General features: G+C 33.5%; 1 protein-coding gene across 2 annotated transcripts in view; it reads left to right on the plus strand.

Moving 5' to 3' along the window:
• Window positions 1-25,277, plus strand: part of CADM2 (cell adhesion molecule 2) — a 169,092-nt gene that overhangs the window by 85,470 nt on the left and 58,345 nt on the right. The window contains exon 6 of one of the 2 annotated variants that reach the window (XM_028114859.2): window positions 16,245-16,364. The exons of the other annotated variant lie outside the window; for it this stretch is intronic. Coding sequence (XP_027970660.2) covers window positions 16,245-16,364 — 120 coding nt within the window. The remainder of the gene's footprint in view (window positions 1-16,244; window positions 16,365-25,277) is intronic. 2 annotated transcript variants of the gene reach the window in all.

The following is a 25,277-nucleotide window of genomic DNA, read 5'->3' on the forward strand; positions in this document are numbered from 1 at the left end:
TAGATCCTTGGAGCGGGACCCAGGAGTAGATTTCAGTTCATGCTGACCTGTGTGTGTGATCATGCAGTCATAGATGTGAAGTCTGATTCACTCTGAGCTTTCTAAGTGCTTCTCACTAACAGTTGTGGGGAAACTGGGGACATTTTATATAGCATGTCACATTGTATCGAAAGCAATGTGACATAAAAATATAAAGAATTAGAAGGGAAGTGATAGAAAAAATAATATACTTTAGATGAAATGTATGTCATTCTTTTTTTTTTTTTTAAGTAATTCACGTGGAGCAAATGCCTATGTTTTCCCAGTGTTTGCAAGCTAGCCAACAGCATGATTTCCTAAATAGCCAAGCTACCTTTAGGTATTTGGCAGTTGACATATTTCTAATAAATACTTCTCTAGCCACTTCGTAAGAAGTCATTTTTAGCTTTGCTTTTTGAACTACAATTCATCAAAAGCACCCCATAGATTAATGTTATTCATGCTGCTAGATAAATGCTGTGAAGTTCAACAGTAGTTTACCTAGGATTATTGACACAAGTAATGAGAGGCTCGATGAAACAGTGAAACCATATTACACTGTGTTTAAAAGGGCTCCAATTGGGTTCATTACAAAATAAAGGTTTTTTTTCCCCTTTGCACACAGGGTATAATGTTTCATTAGTCACTGGTTATATAAATATAAAAAGCTACTCTCTTCTGTTAATGGTTTGGCTGTTTCAAAACCCTACTAAATGATGAAATTTGAGTGGCATTTCAATCTATAATGAATGCTGTATGCATTTCGGAATGGAGTGATAAGTGATCATTTGTGAGAACTTTACCCTTTTATCTTTTACACCAACGTTGATTTTACATTAGCTGTGATAATTTAATATAGCTCTAGCACAGAAGGGCCTTTCCTGAGCTGAGACTGTGTCTTTGGCTCTACCACAGTTGCCTATGTCCTATCGATTCTTAACTTGATGGCGGTCTGAGCACTTTCCTGTGAAATCATCTGCTATCTAGATGCCATCCTAAATTCTTAGATTTTCTCCTTTGGGTGTCAAAGGAAGTGCATTATTTAAATGTTATCACATTTAATTGTTAACAGCACTGACATTATGTGTTGTGGACTGGAGAGTTTTTCTCCCCCCTCCTAACTACACATTTACAAATTTCAGCTTTAGAACTACACATGGTAATTTGAAACTGTCAGTCTAAAATTTACCCGCGGTGAAAGGTCTAACAAAATTTAGCGTACAAATACTTGTAGGATAAAATATTATACTTGTGAAACATTTGTGCTGTGCAAGTTCTATCAGAAAAGAAAGTGGCATTTTTCATTAACAAGCTCAGAAATGGAAAAATCTATCTGTTGAATTGGTAGCTTTAGTTATATATACTATTAATCCATGTGAGCAGAATAGTTTTTTAATTTAAATTCAATTAGCCAACATAGAGTACATCATTAGTTTCAGATGTAGAGTTCAGTTATTCATCAGTTGCATATAACACCCAGTGCTCATCACATCACGAGCCCTCCTTAGTGCCCGTCACCCAGTTACCCCAACCCCTACCCAACTCCCCTCCAGCAACCCTCAATTTGTTTCCTAGAGTTAAGAGTCTGTCATAGTTTGTCTCCCATTTTTTTTGCTTCTGTATAAAAATATTGAAGTCATTCTCATATTTTCATTGCTATCATGCTATTTATTTTTTTTAGAAGGGCTGATTATTTCCTTGTTAATGGTGTTTAAACATACTATCCCATTGCTGTTTTACTATTTGGAGAACTCAGATGAAGAGAAAAATTCATTCATTCAACCAATAAATATTTAGCACTTAACTACCAAATACTAAAGCACTATAGGAGCAAAGGAGAATAGAACTCAAGTTTAAAATTTAACATAGAAGATAGGTAAGCAGCATTCAAGTAGTTATAATACCAAATAAAAGAACTAGAGGAGGATGGACATACAATCTTGTAGCTGTTCAGAGTCTTTGAGAGTGTGATCCAAGTGTCTATAATTAAAAAAAAAAATAGTAACACAGCACTTCTGAATTGTTCAAAGACAAATAGTGTACATCATAAATGGAAGTAGCCATCACAGTGCCAAGTGCATACATGTTCAGTAAATCAAAGTATTATTATTATTATTATTATTATATTACTAGTAGTCTTAAGATACCAAAGGAAATCTCAATACAATCTCAATCTCTGGTGAAAACCTTACCCAAGGGTTGCATACAATTTAGTGACCAGAGTCTTCCCTGAATGGTACTCAGAGCATAAATTAGGTTATGTCTATTAAAGAATGAGACCATTGTAAATTCTTGCTAACTAGGCAACAGAGGATATCTTAAAAATTTAATAGTATGGCAAATTAGTTACATAGAGAGTACGGGATAAAAGTTATAATAATTCAGGATACCTGGGTGGCTCAGCCGTTAAATGTCTGCCTTTAGCTCAGGTCATGATCCCGGGGTCCTGGGATCAAGGCCCACATACTTCTCCCTCTCCCACTCCCCCTGCTTGTTTTCCCTCTCTCACTATCTCTCCCTCTGTCAAATAAATAAATAAATAAATAAAATCTTTTAAAATTTTTAAAAATTATAATTACTCTTATTTCTCTAATGTAACATCAAGTTCAGAGGGTTTGAAGATAAAATATCTTCTCTCCAAGCAAAGACTTCCCAGACACACATCTTCCAGTATAGGGAACATAGCAGATACCTTTTCATCACACAAGGAATAGCTGCAGAGAATTATAGATGACCTTAGGCTAATCTTATTTTGTGGATAGAAGCAACACAAGTTCTAATATTTATTTGTCATCAACTGGTGCAAAATATATGTTCTTTTGAAAGTGTCAGAAACATATAGCACCTGGGAAGTTTTGAGAAAGAATTTGAGAGTGAGAAACACAAATCAGTACATTTCTTCCAAATCTTAATTTTTTTTTTCTTTCTCCACACTCCCAGTGCCTTTTACCTGCCTTCATACTCATCCTAGAGAAATTTGTAACCACTCCTCAAAATACAAATGGAAGCAGAACAGAGACACTGGGACTCCTTAGTATCATTTGCACGCTCAAAACCCTCCCCGGGATTTGGGAAGAAATACAGCAATACAAGTAGAAGAAATGAGTAGCATATTTTTTCTTCCATCAGTAGTGGCACTAAGTATGGTAGGTCCAGATCGTAGGAGAGAGTTCCAGAGAGTCAGATGAGAATTTCAGTGGAGAACACACTCCACTCAGAACCAGACTCAGGGTTGTCTCAGATGGTCATAACAGAGTAGAGATGCACTCTTCTAGAAAGGTTTGCATGACATTTCCCATCTCTCTTCAAACATATTCTTCCTATTACCATAACCCTTATATGCAATTTAAAATTATTTTGCCACTGCTATAATATTCCTTTACTTCATTGTTTTTCTACTTATGTGAATAAGCTTTTGTAACAATTCATTACTTCTTCATTGTCTTAACTTACTTTTCTAGTTTTAAATAAAATTACCCACTACAAAACCTAGCATATTTTTATTTTTATGTGTACATATTTTGCTTTTCTAGCAAATTTTATCTTAATGACATAAAAATGAGTAAAATTCTCCATAACTAGTATTATCATAGAAAGTAAAAAATAATAAAAAGGTTCTTTATGTTCCTGACAGTCACTGACTTGGTATCTCTAAGATATCACTTGACAGTTATGGTTTGTTTTATTTGTTTGATCATGTATCTATTGAAATGAATACTGATGAAAAATATATTGCTTTTTTTTATGTTTCCAGGATAATTTACCTCAGAAGTAACACAAACACACACACACACACACACACACACACACACACACATGCATACACACACAATATATAGGATCCATCACATTTTATTGTTAGTTAATAAGAACCATTATAAAAAGAGTGTTTTAGATTTTTAATAGAGGGACTATTACTGCTAGAAATATCTGTGTGTTTTAGCCTAGTGAAAGGTATCAGGCTATTAAATATGCCTTTTCAGCTTTTAAAAATCAATACAACTACTATTTTTGTTTCACTCTGCTTTTATTGTAAATAATAAATATCAAAAATACTCAGAGAGACTGGCATACATACAGATATTGCGGACTTCTGCAACAAGCCAAGCACCTAACTTTGTTGCACATTTAGACATATATCTTTTTCAGAAACTATACATACGTGCAGACTCGTTTTCAATCTTCAGTGCTGATTTTCCCTTTCACTTGATTTGTTTACTGTGAGAGAGAGGCAAATTGAGTCATGGAGGGTGGACTTTTACTTTAGCAAACATCTCCTTCAAATATTTCACTAGGGTGTAGGATATAAATTCAGTTGCTTTAGGGTTATTAGTACCTGATCCTAAATTTAACAAAATAATTAATGCATGTACAGGTGAATGGGGTAATAATTATGAAACAGATTGGGAATATCATAAACTAATATGCTAAACTTGTTTTTAAACATATCTTACCATAGAACTGAGCAAATACAATTGTAATACATATATTTCTAGTCTCACAGTGTATGTTACACATATTCATGTCATGATTATCAGTGATTTGAAAACTATTGAGAAGGCTCATCACATGAAAAGGCAAAATGAACTTCAATGCTTCCTAGTGAATATGTAGCTAGACTAAAAAGTTGGCAGTAACACATAAATTTCCTATTACATTTACATAGCAATGAAACGTTTAGAAACAATGAGAGGCTACATGATTTTTTTTTTTTCCTCTTAGCTGTAGTGTTAGGCACGGTGATACAGATCACTTTGGAACCAAAAGAATGAATCTTTGGGCTCATATGGGTGGGTGGGCAGTGAGAAAGAGAAGCCTGGATTATGGACAGATGCACAACCTAGTAAACATTAAAAAGAGATTCAGCTAAAATCTGTTCCCTCACACGGAAACAGACCTACCAGTTGGTAAATTAATTCTATGTACTCATAATGAGCATTTTTCCTTTGGAGAAGCTTTCTTTAGAAGCATAGATGGGAAGATACACAGGGAAGGAAGAAAAGGAGAGAAAAGACATCCATATGGAGCAACAAACAACCACTAGTGGAAGAGCCCTATGGTTGCTGCTCTCATCTCTGGTGGAGAGTTTGCAGACAGTAAACTAGTTGGATGATTCTTAAAACTGTACCTACTTTAATCGCTGAGATAAAGCATATCATTTCTGGACATGAATAAAACAGGGAGAGCTGTGATGCCTGTGGGAAAGGCACACCTCTGATGGGACGAGTGTGCTCTTAAACTCTGCAGAGAGAAGGGGAAAGTGATCAGATAGTGGAGTCAGGAGCATTGTTTCGTTATAAAACATTTAAAAAGTTGCATATGTGCAGGCATACTGAATACAGAGTTGAGTTGTAATTCCATCTCTTTGTTTTAAGATGAGTGTGAATTGGCTAAATTAAGGCTTTGCCGTTCAGAGTAAATATTTTGTTCTAAGATACAGCTCTGCCATTGTGAAGTAAATGTTTCTATGGTACCTCCATGGAGCACTGGCTAAACCGTCCATGGGGAAAACCCTCATTCCTGCCTGGATGGAAAAGAGTCCACCACCCAACAATTTTAGCACCTTAAATATCTTTCTTGGGCTATTTATACATAATCTTTTCTCTCAGTTGCAGTAAGGTAGACAGAAGAAAAGAATCCATGACACTCAGTCTTTCTAGATTTTTTATGTGGGAGTAAGGCTAGGTCGTAGCTTTACAAAGATGTATAAAGCTCTTCTACTCAAGCGTATGAGCATTAATTGGCTCACTCGTTAGAGAATTAAAGCAATATTCAAGTCCATAGGGGAAATTTAGGCATTTGTTTATAGAAATAATGGTACACCCAACTAGAAGATAGTGATCTTTCATAAAACATGCTTTGTAGCTTCTCAACACTGTAGTTTTTACTAACATTGTAACAATACCTCATGTGCTTATTCCAGAATCTAAGAACTATCCTTACTCTTCTTTACCTTTATCTCCAATTCATCAGTAAGTTCTGTTGACACTTTTTCCAAACCGTGTGCTCAGTATGTCCACTTCTCTCCTTTATTCTCTCTAGCCTAGACTAGAGAGACTTCCATGTCTATGATCTCTTTCCCACAGAGCTGTAGTATATAAATGTTTTAAATACATATTCCTTCATATCTTTCCCCTATCTAAATTTTTCCAAAGGCATTTCACCACACTTAGTGTAAAACCCAAATCCTATTAGCCTCATTTACTAGACCCTGCATAATATGCCACTACTTGCATATGTGACATCTCATCACTCTCTACCCAATCACTTCTGTTTCCCTGGTCCTCTTTCAACTCCTCTAAGACAACAAGCTCATTCTCTCTTTAGGAAGTTTACCTCTGTCCAGAATGCTTGTCCAGGAAGTAGAAGGTATTCTGTCATGAATGCAGGTATTTGCAAGAATGATTTCTTATCATTCGGATCTTGATTAAATGAATCTTCTGAGAGATACCATTTTTGTCCACTCCAATCTAAAATGGCCCCAATCATGCATCACTTAATTTTAATTCTCTGCAAGTCATTTATCATTATTTGGTATTTTAGTTGTATATTTGTATATGTGATTTTATAAATGCGTATATATACATATATATGTATGCATTTATGTTTATATATGTATATTATATATATGTATCTGTACATGTGAATATATTCAATATCCACCCAGTAGATTATGATTTTCTTGAAAGGAGAGATCTTGTGAGTCTCATTCATCTCTGTATCTCTAGCCCTTAGAACAATATCTTCTAAATAGTAAGCAATCAATGAATATTTCTTTAATGATTATAAATTCCTTTGTCCCTCTTTGTATATCTCTGTCTTTGTCTCTCTCTCCCTCTCTTTTTCAGCAGAATAAACTTTAGTAAAATAATAATATGTATATACATACATGTATATATAAACATTCATATCCACATATATTCATATATATGTGTGTCTGTGTGTATACTGCCCTTCTGAGCAAAATTAGGGAAACTGATATTCACTCTTTGGTCACCAAGGGTTTCATCTCATATTTGGTAAAGATGACATATAGAGATATATTTATTTGGCATTCCATATGTAAATGGTGCCTTATACAGTTAAGCAGTGCACAAAGTGGACAGCTGTGTACAGAAGAATTAATATCTTCAATAGAAATCTTAGAAATTCCACATATGACTGAAACCATATGTTGTATATAAGAAATAGCACAGAGGACCATAGGGGAAGGGAGGGAACACTGAATGTGAAGAAATCAGAGAGGGAGACAAACCATGAGAGACTCTCGACTCTGGGAAACAAACTAAGGGTTGCTGGAGGGGAAATGGGTGGGGGGATGGGGTAACTGGGTGATGGGCATTAAGGAGGGCATGTGATGTGATGAGCACTGGGTGATATACACAATTGATGAATCATTGAACACTACATCGGAAACTAATGATGTACTATATGTTGGCTAATTGAATTTAAATTTTGAAAAAATGAAAGGAAAAAAAAGCAATCCTAGAACTTAGAAGATTTATGCAATTGACTTCACACGTCTGTTAATTTTTTTTGCAAAATTCTGTGATTATTGCTTACTAAAAATTGAATTTGTTATTTGGAAGTCTATAATATCACTTATAAAGATAATATTTATTTCTGTCCAAATATAATTTTTTTCTGAAAATCATATCACAATGCTATACTACCTAATATTTCATTATTTCTTAAGTTTCTTCTATATACAAGTGCTTGGCCAAGCACTGCGGATCCTGTAAGAGATAAATAAACACTCCCTGATATGCCTCGACTTCTTAGTAAAAATTAAAAAGTGAAGAGTTTTCACTCCTGTGCTTCACCCTGATGCAACTTCAGAGATGTTTTCAGGGTCCCTTCATTATTCGGAATATTCCAAGAGACATATTCAGGAGAATATGAAGTTCCATGGTTAGAAATGTTTTACTTTGGTAAAATATTCACTTTCTTATTGAGAGCATATTTTAAATGTCAATAACTTGGGGAAGGTTATCAGTTTGTATAACTAAATCCCAGGGGAGAACCAGTTTATTTAATAATCTGTTGTAAGGTTAGGAAAGACCTTGCTTTGTGTGAACTCTGAACTCTGAACGTTAGGGATGTGGGTCAGTGTCTGGATTTCTCAATCAGTACTTTTCTACTAGATCATGCGTCTCCTACGTGTGTTCATATATGCTTTGAGTTTTTCTTTAACCGGTGACAGAAGTATTCTCCCAAACAAAATTTTCATCCTCACAGAACTTAAAGTATTTGACCGTATCATCTGATTGACTTTTTGGCAAAGTACTTTGAAGAAAGAGCTCATCGCATTGAAGTAGGTGGAGCTTAAATAATGTAGGATCCTCCACTTGGAAGGATTTTTTTTTTCCTACTTTAAATTTTACTTCACTTTTGTCAGTTTGGAATGTTAAGGGATATTTTAAAAGAAAAAACTGCATCCATTTTTTTTCCAAACAACAGGCTGATTTTATTCATAAACTTTCCTTATAATTACATGGAACTGTTGGTTACCGCCTACAGTTTAAAATTGCAGTACTTTTCATTTTTTAAAAGCAGCCTTTTTTTTTTTTTGCATGAGTATTCCATTTAGTGTGTGAAGCTAGTGGAAGCTATCAGAGGGATGAAAAGGGGATTCATTCAAATCTAATTTTTAAAAGGGTTCCTTTTTATGAAGCAGATGAGGTTACCATATGGCTCTTGAGGAGGAAGCATGCACCAGCAAGTTGAGGCCTTGTCCCAGCCTGGTGATTGTCATTTAAGTAAGAGCCTTGGTGCTGTTATCCGTTCTTATGCTATAATCCAAATAGGCTGCTACATGTAGCGAACATAATGGGAACAGATAAACGTCCTTCTCTGAACAAGTAAAAAAGCCAATACAGTACATTTTTCCTCTTACAATTGCTTCCAATGGCAGTGCAATTATCAGTAAGAAGGTTAAGGATGCCCTATTATTTCTTAAGGTTAGGAAATGTGAATAGCTTCTTTCAAAAAGACACTTCTTAACTTAATACTTCTAATATTATGTTGAGTTCTGACCCGCCTGTATCTCCACTAATAATCCTTAGTTTGGACTCACTCTTGATTACCCTTGGACCACCCTGGGGAGTTAGTGACATAAAGCAGAAAGAAAGTAGACATATGGAGTCCAGACTAAATGGTAGCAATTTTTATCCCTATTGAACACTAGTCCTTGGAGAGAAACAAGCAGCTTGGGCTTCTGGGACTCTTTAGACTTAATTTTGCTTAGAAAATCCATTCTGAATGGGCCAGAATGCCATTTTTAAAAAGAGAAACTGCCAGAAAACAAAACAGGTTGACAAGTTAGAAATTATTGCATACTGCCTTTGTAGAGAACAGAACATACCTTTAACCTGAAAAGCGCGTTATTGGAAAAAAGGTGCTACACCATTCTTCAATTTATTGTATACTGTGCTTGTTGGAACCTGATTTCATTTTAACAAGGTTATACAGGTCTGCTGTGCTCTAATAAGCTCCAGTAACAAAATGTGGTTGCATTTTTTTTAATTCCTTCATTAGGATGTGATTAAAAAGGGCACTTTTCTATTATTTGAATTGGATGATGTGATTTAGAGCTCTAACACTTTTAAAAACATTGAAAACCCACATTCAGAATATAAGATTCTTCAGTGTGCTGCATTTTAATTTTTTAAATAATCATTTAGACTTGAAGACTCTTAGCAGAAATTTCTAAAAAACCATCTCATACATGGTAATAAGAAGGAGGGGAGATTATTTTTTTGCACAAATTAACCATGAATAAGGCTCAATTACTGATTCATGTTATTAAAAATGATATTATTCCCTATCTACCGACGTCATTGTCATTACCACTGGTAGGAGCATTATTTATAAAGTCCCAGTCAAATTCAAAGCATAGAACTAGGTACCTGTAGGAAGCACAGAAGCGTATCATTATTCTGTTCTGTTTGTTATCTTATCATCTTGTTGGCTTGTGAAAAACATAAAATACAAGCAACGCATGTTAATGCCAAATAAATATTATAGCCTCCCTTGTTTTCAACCACAAATTTCGTGAAAAGCTTTGGTATATATTATGTGTACTAAGTACTTTATTATTAATACGAGTTAGAATAATAGAGTGTATTACTTGATTATGTAAATCAGAGAAATTTAAAAAATCTTACTATAGCATCACAGATGTATTTTATTCTCAACTGGGAGATAGAAATACAGACATGGAGCTAGTTAGAGGCCTGTAACTCTGGTTGTGCCCATAATGGTTGGCCACGAATGTAAAGCATTGTTGGCATGGGGGTATTGGTAAGAAAGTGAGGGAAGCAGTACATAAACTCAAATAAATAAATAAATAGATAGATAGATAAATAAATAAATAAATAAGATGGATATTCAAAAAGAAGGGGAATCAGTTGATATTCAGTTGTTTAAGGGAGTCTTCACAGAGCAGATCCAAATCAGGCTGAAACTCGGGAATAGCATTTTACTAGGTACATCAAGAAAGGGGCAGAGATTGGAAAATACTGGGGGATTGAGTCAGAGTAAACTTGTCCCACCAGCAAAATAATATTTTAAAAGACAAAGACATGTTGACTTGAGTCTGAAGTTAATTGGAGAAATAGATATGTAAATAAAATGGTAATGTAATATATAAAAAGCATGTGTAGAAGTATGTGCTAAGTGCCTTGAGGGTGCTTTGAAGGAAGAGATTAGCTCTGCAGAGTTGGTTAATGCTTTACAGATGAGATCATATTTAGCTAAACTTAAAAGACAATAAATGTAATAATTAACGTCAGGAAACAGGACGTGGCTCTGAGAACATGGCAGCAAAGAGAAAAACAGCAAGTCTAGAATTTTGGAAAAAGACTTGTGTCAGGGGCACATGTCTTCTTGTGTGCTAGACTTTGCCTTCTTTGCTTATGTTAACCGGGCACTATGAAAAATAAAGAAAAGAAGCCAGGCATATATGCCCTTTGGAACTCTAGCCCCTCTTGTTCCAGTGCGGTGCCTAACAACAATGGTGGAGGCAGTTTTGAGTTCTTCATGGCAGAATCAAGCAGGTTGATCAGGAGAGATGATGGACTGATGAATTAGTCATAACAATTTTAGCCATGGTCCCTGGACACGGATTTCAGTTTCCTGATTCAACAACTTTGTTGTGGGAGCTGAAATTGTGCTTATGCAAGTGAGTAGGTCCTTACAGAAGTAACCCACACTATTTATACTGCATTTATTTGTAACCCAGCATTCACTCACATGAATAAGTCTTGGCTGCCTACTTAGACTTTGTCTGCACTAATATGCAATTGTACAATTGACTAAATTTGGGGTTCTGTCTGACATTATTGAAACACTCCTGAATTTTCCTTTTACAGGGAAATAGTATATATATTACAACTGAAATGAAAAGTGTAATTTATTGTAATTCACATCTTATGTGTAGGTAAAACTATAAGCAAATATTTTCATGTCTTAGAACCTTTACTTTTCTCAGTTTCCTATCAAAAATGCTCACTATTTTTCCTTTCAACAACTCCTTGACTTTGCTATGGTCTACATCTATCTAGACAAGTAAATCAGATTATTTTTACTTTGTTTATTTTCCCAAATACCATTTTTATCCACTACATATTTTATCAATTACTAATTCTTCATTCTTTGTGCCTTAACATCTAGGAAATATATGATAAAGTTAATTTCTTTTGCAAATTGTAAATTCTGAACATTTTATTTGTAACTACTTTTTTCCCAGGCAAATTCAATATAATTTGATTCAAATAAGATATTCTCCAGGGAAAATAGCAATAAAAAATTTGACGCCATATTTCGTATTGTAGAAATCAGAGATGAAATGCCATGTAGTTAATTGATTAACTTATTATATAGTTATCATTTCTGAATTTTGATATTCATAAATTATGTCACAAACCATTCATTTCTCTATTTTTTTTAATTTATAGTTACTTAGCATCCATGTTCAGACATCCTTTAATCATATGATATTAAAATGTAAGGCATATATTAAGATCTTCTAAAATCGACAAGTCATATTCAGCAAATTACATTTAGTGTTAATATGACTGCAGATTATCTTGCTTTATGAAGAGTAAATTAAAGTCAAATCAGGATTCAGTTATTTTTATTATGTGTGTGTGCATGTGTATAATTCTCCTGCATGTGGATTAGTGTATTTTTATTCTTAAAAAAAATAAATGGATATGTCTTGGGAGGGGAAAAAATGACCTGCATTTTCTATCCTGTACTATATTTGATTAAGTACTTTGTATTAACAGTATAATGGTTTTAAAAATGTACAGAATTCTAGATACCTCAAAAATGAGACAAATGATAGGTACTAGTGTTTCCAATGTCATGTTTCCTTTTGAAAATGTAGCTCCACTTTCACTATCGAAATCTAAATAAAAGGTCAAAAGAGAATGCACCAAACCAGACCTTTTAAACAATTGGGAAATGATGCTAACTGTTGCCAGTCGGTTACAGGAGTGAAAATCAGATCTGAGTGTTTGGACTTATAAAGGCAGCTCAAATTCTTTTTCTAATTTCTGCTTTGACAAGAGTTGCAGTCAGGCAGCTAAAATAAATGATCTTGAGGTGGAAGTGTTCCAAACACCTCTCCATTATACTCATATGAAATAAAATATTCTCTCTGTACTCTAATATACACATATATGCATATATATTTAAATTTAGAGACAAGGAAGTTCTATCTCAAAATTCTTTCATCCTTTAAGTGGGGATAATAATATAGACAGTTCATAAATTTGTTGTGATCTTTTATTACTGATCACAATAGGATCTACTTAATGAGCCCTCCTGGCCTGTTACCCTTTCTCTGAAAGTCTCGAATTAGGTGAAAATGAAGAGGGTTCATAAGGAGGCATGGAGGACATGAATCTCGGGTCAGGCTCACACTGCTTTCAAAGTAGCAGGAAAGGTGGGCAATAATTCATTTTGTTAGCAAGGATATTTATTGAAGGAAGAAGCTGTAAGTTTTGGTCTTAAAAATTTATCTTTTGGGGTACCTGGCTGGCTCCATTGGTAGAGCATGTGACTCTTGATCTCAGGGGTTGTGAGTTCAAGTCCCACGTTGGGGGTAGAGTTTACTTAAAAAAAAAAAGGAAAAAAATTATCCTTCAGAAAATAATTATTGTCTATTTATATTAAAGACAGAGAAGGATTTTTTTAGTAGAAGTAATAAAATCTTTTAGTTTTATATTAACTAGATGACCCTGTCAAAAAAATGGACTTTTTTAGATCCCCTAAAATATGTTATATATTTATTATGCTATAAACAAATTCATTTAGTAAGTATTTATTCACCTTCTAAATTGTGCTAGTATCCTAACAATAAATAGGCAGAGTTCTTCCCTTCAAGGATTAATTGTCAAGTGTGGAGACTGACGTCAATAAAATCAGAGCAGACAGAAAGTTTAGGTAGAAGAGAGAAGTATCATACAATTTTTTTTGATCTTCCTAAGAATTCTAACGAATTCCAACTGATCCTGTGTTGCTGAATTTCAGTTGATTCTGATTACTCTTCTGGTGTTCAGTATTTAGATTATTCCAAATTTTGCTATTTTACAATAAAGCTGAAATAATTGAATAAACAAGAATGTACCATAAAAAGGATAAATGAAAATGCTTAAAATGTTTCACAACACAGGATGAAATAAAGTTAGTAGTGATTAAAAATGTAACAGTGACTGGAGAGATTTCTTATTTGACAGATGCTTTTCTTGGCCCAATTGTCATTGGACCAAGGTGTTTTCCATCAGATTTCTTTCAGCAGATTTGTTTTTAGGTACATATGAAGTCGAAAGGAAAGGATGTGGGAGAATGATGGGCTGACAAAGCAGGAGTCAGAATATGAGCCAATAACGATATGTAGTGTTATCTGTCTGGACACTTTAAAAGACTCTCGGGCAGTTCTCTTAAAGTGGATTAACAATTATAAAACTATTGGGTTGTTGTTTTCTTTTTTTTTGGTTCATTAATTATTAGTCTAGGAAAAGCCCTAAATTTCATGCATTTTCACGGTTATAGGAAATAAAGATATTGTTTGGTTTATACAAAAATATTCATAGTACCTGAAAATATATAGACCCTCTCCAAAACAAATCAAGATTTATTATTACTCATTTTTGTTGATATGGAGTAAAAAAGAAAGTCCACATAATGTTTTTTTGGCTAACCTAAAAAAATGAACAAACAACACCAAAACCTGTTATTTGTGTTCCAGTTCTTAGGAATTGAATGGTATTAGCTGGTTTTGAAAGGCTGCTTTTCAGATCTAATGGGATCTTATTTTAACTCATTGTCTGATAGCAAATAACCTAAATTTTATCATCTGTGCTATGTTTGATGGTATTAGTTTCTTTACATGGAGTTTTAAAGGGCTAATACCATTGTATGTTCTTGTATTTGATAGCCTTGTAAGTCATCTCCCTTTGCATAAATTAAATACATATATTTGGAGATCCTAATGAGCAAAGGATTTTACTAGCCAACGAAGAATGTATTATTTTCTATTTTAGGTATGCATGAAAATTAAGATTACTCATGTTTTTTTAATTTAGAAAATATCTTGCATTTACCTCCAGCCTGCCTAAACCTTTTAGGGAAGCTTACTATGAAAATAAAAAGGTATTATAAAAATTAGTAAATAAGGGGTATACATGAACATATACATAATATTTATTCAGTGTACAATGTTGTTAAAGTCAGTTCTATTTTATGATCATGGTAATTGCACACCAGGCAATAACCATTTTCTCCACTGATTAATGTACCACCATTGAGTTTTTAGAAGGTTGTTTTCTTAATTTGACTGTCTAGGAAGCATTTTCCCTGTTGAAAAACAGGTGTAAATATCAATACCCAAGACAAGAGAGCGAGCTCCTACTGTTTTCCGATGTCTCCAGTGTAGAGAATCCAGCAGGTTCAAGTCTGAGAATTGAGGAGGGCTAATTTATCAGAAGTAAAAAACTAGAATATTTTTGGTGTGACTCAAAGACTTTAGCTGAGAGAATGACAGGAAGCCTTTTAACAGCAAAATAATCTGTCAAACACTTTGACTATATAGGGACTGTGTGGCAAACATGTGAAATCAAACCCCAGCACAGTAATTACAGGTAATTTGTAAACTGTTTCTCATTTCCTCACTGTGTAAATTATATGCCTATCCACTTGAAACAAGATTTGACTTTTTGAGAATCTTACTGAGGTTCTATAGCTTGACACTGGCTACATTGTTTCAGTGTTTCCTACCCTACTCTTCAAATTTTCAGCCAGTTTTGAGTGAAAGGAAGATTTTGGTGTAAAATTCTAAGTTATTCTTTCTGTTTATTATGTTTTCTGTATTGGAATCTAGCGTTAACTTTCGGCAACTTTTACTAATCATGGATTAGGGGTTGAATATTATGGCTCAAGTCTATGTTCAATCACCTCTCCTATGTATGCCAAATAAAATAAATCCTAAACCTTTCAGAATATTGGGTTCCATTCTAGTTGACTCAATACTTGTTAAAGACTCCTAGGTACTGCAAAATTGTTAGAAGGCGTTACCAGCTAATCAGGGTAAGAATTGCAAGACTCTAAGCTGTACATTAACATCATTTGTGAGAAAAAGAAAAGCAAAGTAATAATAATAACAATTAGCTTCTTTTTTTGTTTGTTTCTAAAGATTGCTGTCACCTTATTTCCTATCATTGTTTTCCTAAAAGAAAAAAATCAAAGAGCATTTAACAAGCATAACTCATCCATCATTAACATTTCTTTAATCTTACATAGTGGCGTTATTTGTGTTTATTTCTGTTGTGTTTTTTCTTTGTTTACTTCTTTGACAAAGCATGTCTTTTTTTGTTGTTTTACCTATTTGTATTTTGCTACTGCATGTCACACTTTTTAAATGACTCAGTGAACAAATGAATTCTTGTCATTTTAAATTTCACTCTACACGTTACAAACAATCTGCTTATTCTCAAACATCGCTCCAAGTTTTTGCTTTGTGTGGGAGCAGGAAAAAGAAGTGAACAAAAAAAATGACAAGAACCATGTGGTACAGCCAGCTTTGTGCCTGATAATCTGTGTAAGCCTGTTAAAGTTAAACCTAAATAAGACCTGTGTATTTATAATTTGAATCATTTGTGTTTCTCTTTTGTTTGCATGATATGATTTTGTTTTATATTTTGTTTTTTTCCACTCACCAGATGTTCCCAACACTTTGCTTCCCACTACTATCATCCCCTCCCTTACCACTGCAACAGTCACAACCACTGTAGCCATAACAACCAGCCCAACCACATCTGCAACAACCAGCAGCGTAAGAGGTACAGTATGCTTCTTTGTTATGGCCTGGAAAACACATTAAATGAAGCTTTAAGGGTTTTTTTTTAAAGGGTAGAAAAATCGAGATCCAATTTTACTTAATTATAAGAAGTGATTAAGTCACCTAAATTGCTATCAATTAGGGTTCTTGGAATAGAATATGAGGCAAGATTGTACATTTTAACATTTTTAGTGCCACTTATAGCTATTATGAAAATATTCCAGAATATAGGTTAAAAATATATGGAGCAAATACTGAACAAGTTTAAATGTGAACATGGGACACTTTTTTTTTTTCTTTTTGTCTTGCCTTATAAATGTAAGCAAAGAAATAAAGTGTTCAAGGTTGCAAAGGTAGCTTTTGCTTTTTAAAGATCTTTGTTTAATGTTAATAACTTATTCTTCTGCCACTGGATTAAAAATATCCACAGTGTTGAATGTGTTCTAAAAATTGGCATAATTCATAGCGTCATTAGAAACTATTCATCACATAGAACTTTTAAGTAAATATTCAACAAGTCATCCTAAAGGGATTCTCTGAGTAGATCTATTTAGTCTACTCACAGAATGTTCTAAAAACGAATATTGATAAAGCTGTCCAGGACTATAGGAATTCATTTGGCTCCATGAGTAATTTCTGGTATTGGTTTATTAATAAATATTTTTGCTTTAAGGAAAGCAAACTTGAAGAAATAGAAGTAGTCTTTAAAGGCAAAAAATAATTGCATTATGGTTCAGAAATATAAAAAAAGCATTCCTGAGCAGTCATTAAGTGGTTAGTAGGTGATGAAGAAATTTAAAAAATTGTGAGTGCATTATAGGAAACAGATTTTAAACTTAATTTTTGCATAAGCAATGTTCAAAGAGAATTTGTCCTATTAAGTTTGTCTTTTCGTATTTATACATGTTTTGTGTCATGTTGGCTATACTAATATGTGTTAAACTTAACAATTTAACTTGAAATCATGGGGACTTTACATTAATATATGTTAAAGTTGTACTAAGTACTGGCTTAACATTATTTTCCTTCACTTGTAAATATTGTTCAGTTAGACTATTAAATTGAGTTGCTAGCTTTAACGTAACAGTTATCATAATATTTTTCTCTTGCTTCTGAAAAATATCTGATATTAGATAATTATTAATGTTTATTAATCATGTCAACTCTACTATATGATATATGATTGATAACTGAAGTTTGATGATAGTAGCTATAAGATTTTCTCAAAAAGCCCTATGTTTATATTAGTATTATTAAGAGAACTGTATTTGAGCTAAATCTATAAATGAGAAGAATTTAAAGATCTTATAACAATTTATATGGAAATGGGGGGAAAGTAATAAAAATGAAAAAAGGTAAAAAATACTTTGTGATATCATATGAAATGAAAGATAACTAAATTTTTACTGTGCTTCAATTTATTATTTTTCCAAAGATTTTTAACAAATAGCAATTTAAGTGAAATGCAATTAGTGCATGCTAACAAAATCCTGTGATAATATTAAGTTCTGACTGTAAAGACAGATCACTTTGATGGAAAAGGATGGTGACATTGACTTGATTTTTTCTGAAGACCTACTTAAAACAAAAAAAATTTCCTAATAGTCAGTTATTCCTTCTTTCTTCAAAAACATTTATTGAGGACTTGCTATATATATATATATGGCATCATGCCAGACAGTACCATTATGGAAATTAAACATGCTGTATCTAAAATCACTATCAATTAAATTAACGCATCCTTCCTAAGTAACCAGTGTCTGTGCTTAATGAAGGAAAAGTATCCATGCCCTTTCTGAGCATATATATGTATACACACACATCTTAGAATAGAATAAGAGAAAAATGTTTTATTTCAAAGTGAGGTGTTTAAAAACATTTTATATTTGTTCACATGCATCTTAAGTGGAATCTTACTTACTGCATCTGAAGCAGCCTGTTAAAATGAAATAAATTTTCTACTTTTTCTAGTAAATTCACTTTTTACAGGTTTCCTAAAATGTTCTGTGAACTTTACAATATGGACTTTAAAAGTGGTAAAGAATTAATCTTTTCTGCAGAGGAACATACAAACGTCAGAGAAGACACACACCATTCCCTGTTATTTTTACTTAGCAACTGGAAGATATTTTTCAAAAGGCACCAAAATATGTGGAAAGAAAAATGTATTTTATAAGTTAGGCACTTCACAGTAGTTATTTTGTATAGAAAAAAAAATGGCAGCATTAACATTAAATGTTAGTCTAATGCCTACTTTTCTCTCCTATCTTCAACAAACCACTGGGGGCTGGGAAAAGTCACCAACCTCACCTGTGTCATTAATGTTCTAGTCCATATTTGAGGGAGTGGAAGACTCAGTCAGTACATAAACACTGTTATGAATTATGTTATGTATTTATCTGTTTAATTTCCATTTTCATTTACTAGAATGTGAATTTCATCAGAGCTAGGACTTTTTAAATTTTTAATTAGAGTACAGTTGACATACAATGTTATGTTAGTTTCAGGTGTACAACAGAGTGATTTGAGAAGTTTATACATTATTCTGTGCTCACCACAAGTGTGCCACCATCTGTCACCATACAGTGCTGTTACAATATCATTGACTATATTCCTCATGCTGTGCCTTTTATTACCGTGACTTATTCATTCCATAACTAGGAAGCCTAAATCTCCCACTCCCCTTCACCCATTTTGCCCACCCACTAACCCCCTTCCGCTTTGGTAATCATCAGTTTGTTCTATGTATTTGTAGGTCTGATTCTGCTTTTCGTTTGTTTTATTCATTTCCTTTTTTTAGACTCCACATATGAATGAAATCGTATGGTATTTATCTTTCTCAGTCTGACTTATTTCACTTAGCATAAAACCCTCTAGGTCTATCTCTGTTGTTGCCAATGACACAATCTCACCCGTTTTTTTATGGCTGAGTAATATTCATGTGCATATGTACGTTTGTGTGTGTGCATGTGTACACCACATCTTCCTTATCCATTCATCTATCAGTGGACGCTTAGGTTGTTTCCATATCCTGGATATTGTAAATAATGCTACAATAAACATAGGGGTGCATATTTTTTAAAAATATTTTTTTTATTTATTTGACAGAGACATATTTATTTTTGAATAAGTGTTTTCATTTTATTTGGGCAAATACCCACTAGTGGAATTATTGGATCATATGGTATTTCTATCTCTAATTTTTTGAGGAAGCTTTGGGGTGCCTGGGTGACTCAGTTGATTAAGGGTCTAACTCTTGATTTCTGCTCAGGTCATGATCTCAAGGCCATGAGATCAAGCCCCACATTGGGCTCAGTGCTGGGCTTGGAGCCTGCTTAAGATTCTGTCTTTCCCTCTTCCTCTGCCCCTCCCCCCCCACGCTCTTTCTCTCAAAAAAAAAAAAAATCTTTTTTTTGAGGAAGCTCTATACTAGTTTTCACATTGTTGTGAATTTTGTACTCTCTTTTTTAAGTTGTATGGTATTCCTTTATTTGTGTATTGCCTATTAGAACTTTCATATGCAATTATTCTTTGAATGCAATTCATTTACTTATAAATTAGTAAAAGACATTTCAAAATTATAGTTAAAAAAGGAAGATAATAAGAATGTATTGCCTAAGGGCACCTGGATGGCTCAGGCGTTAAGCGTCTGCCTTCTATGTCATGATCCCAGAGTCCTGGGATCCAGCCCTGTGTCAGGCCCCCTGCTCTGCGGGAGGCATGCTACTCCCTCTCCCACTCCCCCTGCTTGTGTTCCCTCTCTCTCTGTGTCTCTCTCTGTCAGATAAATAAACAAAATATTTTAAAAAAAAAGAATGTATTGCCCAAGTAAAGTTGAGAACTAAAGAGAATTCAATATTTTCATCTTGCAGGGTTTTTTTGTTTGTTTGTTTCATCCCTTTCATTCAATAATCTAAAGTAAAGTAACTATATTTGACTTTATGAGGTTTAAAAGTTCTTTCTTCAAATTTCATACACCATAATATTTACCTGCCTGTCTATATATTTAATAAGTGGCTGCAAATAAATCACCCTTCATGTCTCCATCTACACTCTTTCACTGCTACTGTTTCCCATCCTTAGATATGTTAAACAATTTAAAATACACTTAAAGAATCACACCTGTGGCTGTATTAGAAATCAAGGTGAAACAGAACAAAAGAATCTCCTCAAATCATCAGCCACAACTTTGAGAATTTTCACATCTCTTCAGTTTATATGTAAAATGCATTTCTGTTAGGAGGAAGAGGAGCCTCTATACTAGTTTATACTAGTATATATGTATATACTCTATACATTCCATTCCATATGGAATGAAAGCTAGCAATTAGCACTATCTTGTTACAAATAGAGGTGTTAAGACATGGAGAAGCCAGCAAATTTGAGCAGTTCTGGGCAAGATGGGAAAACAAATGTGCCCTAGAGGCATTTTTGGGTGTGAGTACAAGGTCTTTGGTCTTGGACAATGAATCAAATTGAGCCTCAGCATTTTTATCAGAAAAATGAGAAACACTTGATAGAAGCACTTAATTCCCAGGTTGTCTTGAGGATCAGATAATATCTAGAGCTCTGGAAACATAATCAGCACTCAGTGTATAATAGGATTATTTTTCAGTTCTTTTTAGTAAAACAAATGTGTTTATCTATAGTTGTATCATGCAATTACTGAAATTATATATATATATAACTTGGCAAAGTTTTTTTGGTGTTAGTGTACTGATTATTTTTAAGCCCAATTTTAATTGATTATATGGAAAATTAGATAAAATATTACTAGAACATATAGAATTTATCTATCCATGAATATAGTAATAGTTTATATACCTATTCTGGATTTATATCATATATCTAAAACCTGAGCATTTTATAGATCTCTTAAAATATTTTTCATTACAAAAGACCATTGCTACAAGACATTTTAATTTCTACTTTTGGAAATTGCAGGGTTTTTTTAAGTCTAGTGGCCTGATTAACCCTATCATTCAATTCACATGGCATATATATACTCTCACAAATGTTTCTAGTTTTTTATCACTGTGATAAATGTTAATGAGTTAAATATGATCATTTATGAAATGCTTCCAAATGACCTGATGTGATTTCTAGTATTAATATTATTTTAGCATGGTGTGTTTAATTTGAAAACCTTTTTCATTTTGATTATGTCATAGAGCTTTAATTTCATAACTGTGTCATACTATAGGAATCTTTAGCAGTATCCTCACTTTATACAGATAACAATATAAAAGTATTGAAAATTTAAAAATGTATATGTGAGACAATGACATGTATCAGTGGTTATGTCTATCATTATTTTTAAAATTAGTATTCATAATGAATATTTTATATTTATCAAGACAGAAAACTTCTAAATTTCTAATTGCTGTTTCTGGCTCTGCAAAATTGTTAATGTCTTTCAAATACAAAAATGAGATGTTAGATGTAAACAGAAGATATAAAACATCTGATATACTTCCTGTTAAATACTAAGAGTCTGTTCAGATACTTTATGCATTTCGATACATCAAATAGGGAAACATAATTCCAAACTTGATGATGAAATTATTTATATAGTCTATCTCTGTAAACATCTAAATGAACTATTAGTTCAAATATAGATTTGGGTTTACATTAGACTTTGAAATGGAAAAAAATAATTTTATAGTAATAAAATTACATAATTTGTCTAATAATCTTAACCAACTTATTAATTATAATGAGGCTAATTGCAACGGGACCTTATTTCAGCATGGCGTTGCAAAACAAAAACAAAGGACGTCTTTTAAAAATTTAAGAACTTGACCATTATCACACTATCTACTAGAGTAAAAATGACCAAACTCACAAAATTTAAAGATGGGTACTGTTGCATTGATTGTAGCCTATTGATAGTAATGCTTTCAGATAGGAATGCCTGAGGGCACTGTCCTGAGCGAGGCCCCTAATACTTGTAGGAGCCCCCATAGACATTAACTCCACCAGGGCCAATGATGTGGCTGAACTAGCCCTTGTGGTTCTTATTATGAGCTCAGGATGCATTTTAGCAAGAAACCATCAGAAACTTTGAGACACAAGAATTATTACTCAGTTCCTGGAAGGCCACACAATGAGGTCACAATCGTAAAGAGAGAGAGCATGCATGGACCTGGTGCTCTGCCTTTGTTCGAGTGTCTAAAGGTTTTGAGGATCACTAATTGGTGAATTTGAAGCCTAAGAGTGGGAATGAGGTCACCAGAAGGAAGAAGTGGGGTTACTCAAAGTAGTCAGGTACCTAAGGTATCCATGGGTTTCTGAAAGAGGAAATTTCACAGGTGGGGCAGCCTAATTCCTTATCTTGTTGTTTGCCTAACAACTCTATCCTACTGCAAGCAATATGTTTATTCAAGGTGGGTGTCTTTTGAAATGGATACCTTGAAGGGACACCTGGGTGGCTCAGTCCATCAAATGTTGGCTCAAGTCATGATCCCAGGATCCTGGGATAGAGCCCTGAGTGGGGCTGCCTGCTCAGCAGGGAGTGCCCTTGTCCCTCTCCCTCTGCCCCTCTCTGTCACAGGCTCTCTCTCTCTCTCACTCTCTCTCTCTCAAATAAATAAACAAATAAATAAAAATCTTAAAAAAAAAGAAAAAAAATGGATACCTTGACAATCAAAAGCTTAATGTCAGGCTATGCCACTAAAGGTTCTCAATTCTTCACTATTAAATAGCATGCTAATTTTGTTACTTATGTTTAAAAATGTAATATTAAGTGAAATATTTTAAATCATCCATGTGGAATAGAAGAAATTTTAGTGTACACCATAGCTCTTTTAGCCCATATGCTGCCATTGTACTTTTAAATCATGTGAATGACGTAAAACTTAGTTATTTAAATGTAAATGAAGTTAGGGACCTGTTTGACCATTAAGTATAACCTAAAATATTGCTGTCTAAAAGATCTTAATAAATACTTTCTTCTCTAAAAATTTCTTGAAGTAATCTAAGTGACTTGTAAAAAAAATTCATTAAAACAAAGTTAAACTCTAGCAAATTAAAAAAAAAATTGCTGAACTATTTACTTTGTGCCAGCATAGAGAAATTGAGACAAATTATAAAATTCCACACATATTTAATATGGTCATTTTTAATGAACTACAGTGGCCTAAAATGCTGATTACGAAATAGTATTTTTGTATGCAGGTTTCTTTGTTGTTTCCTTTCTCTGGCTTCAAAATACAATAAACTAAAGTAGAATAAACACAATTTGCATACATGTGTCCTCCAAACTACTGTCTGAAGCATCTATTTAAATAAGGTTTAAAAGCAATAATGAAGGGAGGTTGGGTGGCTTAGTTGTTAAGCGTCTGCCTTTGGCTCAGGTCATGATCTCGGGGTCCTGGGATCGAGCCCCGCATCGGGCTCCCTGCTCAGCAGGAAGCCTGCTTCTCCCTCTCCCACTCCCCCTGCTTGTGTTCCCTCTCTCGCTGTGTCTCTCTCTGTCAAATAAATAAATAAAATCTTCAAAAAAATAAAAAATAATAAAAGCAATAATGATCTGACCTATGCTTCTAGTCTCTATTTCCTTTTATCAAAAGGAAGTCTAGTCTATCTTTATTTTATTTTTATTTAGTTTTATTAATGTGTCACCTCCTTCCCTTTTTGGTGTAAATACTTTAAACAATTGAATACAAAATCATAAGCATTTAACAGAATAAAAGAAAAAGCCAGCACTGAGAAAGAATAAATGGAGTAAAAACATAGCTCTGAGTTAGTCACTATAAATGCACTCAAACAGAGCATTTGCAATGGTAAAATATATCATCTAGACACAGTTAAATCCCAAAGTGTTCAAGTCAAGAAGTTGTTTATGAGCTTGTATTATGAATGTTTAGCTATTAAAAATGTTTCTGGTTTTATTGGTGGTAATAAAACACAATTTGCACAGTATTGTGAGCTTTTAAAAATTAAGTGTCAATATGTTGGGTTTTTTTCACTTGGCAAAAATTAAGTAATAATTCAGTCTCCAGATGGTCCATATAGAGAGACCTGCTTATCTACGAAAAGACAGGTTTCCACATTTAAGCTGTAAGTGTAGCTAAATTTCCATTAGTCTTTTTAAAAACAATTATTATATGAAGTTGATGCAGTTTTAAAATTAAATATTAAAACATAGCTTGTAATGAAAATAGGCTACTAAAAATGTTTCTTACTTAGAAAGAGCAAGCAACACATATGGTTCATAGCTGAGGGCACTTTCAACCTTGCTACAAGTATTGTGTTGCTAATGCTGAAGGGAGAGACTACAGGCTGCACATGGGAGGGAATGCTGACCGGAGGTCCCCATCTCTTAGCTATGGACCCACACATTTCAATAATGGCAGTGTTTCAGTTTAGGTTATTCCAATACAGCATAGAATGCTGAAGTCATTTTTTGTATTCTAGTAGATCTTATTTGGAACAAGAATACATATCACTTGTATATAACCACTTCCAAAACTAAACAAAGCATTTGACTCTGACTTGTATGAAGATGAACTCTAGCAAAATTTGAAAATCCTTAAATATTTACCTATTTCTTTATAGCATTTGGGATATAGTTGAGGAAAATCGGTATTCTTATTTTCTTTCCAATATGACCTATTAAGGGAAGCAGTACACTTAACGCTCTGCTCTATTTTCTAAGGGCACTCTTGTGGTTTGTGCAATTTAAAACATCAAATATTTTTAAGAGTTTCATTTTAAGCTTGTTTATTTCTTTGGCTTAGATCAATTTAAACAGAAATCTTTGTTCCATTAGTTTATATTTCTTCTAAGTAAACAGTTTTACTAATACTGTTTTCACTTCTGTAAATGTAGGAGTGTCTTAATTGATTTTATGGTAATAATCCTAGATTTTATATAATCTAATAACATACACATTTCCTGCAAAACAACATCT

The sequence above is a fragment of the Eumetopias jubatus genome, unplaced genomic scaffold (assembly GCF_037043125.1).
Source record: "Eumetopias jubatus isolate StellerSeaLion01/CBP00866 unplaced genomic scaffold, mEumJub1_p1.0 scaffold_1, whole genome shotgun sequence".
In the NCBI taxonomy this organism is placed as follows: Eukaryota; Metazoa; Chordata; class Mammalia; order Carnivora; family Otariidae; genus Eumetopias; species Eumetopias jubatus.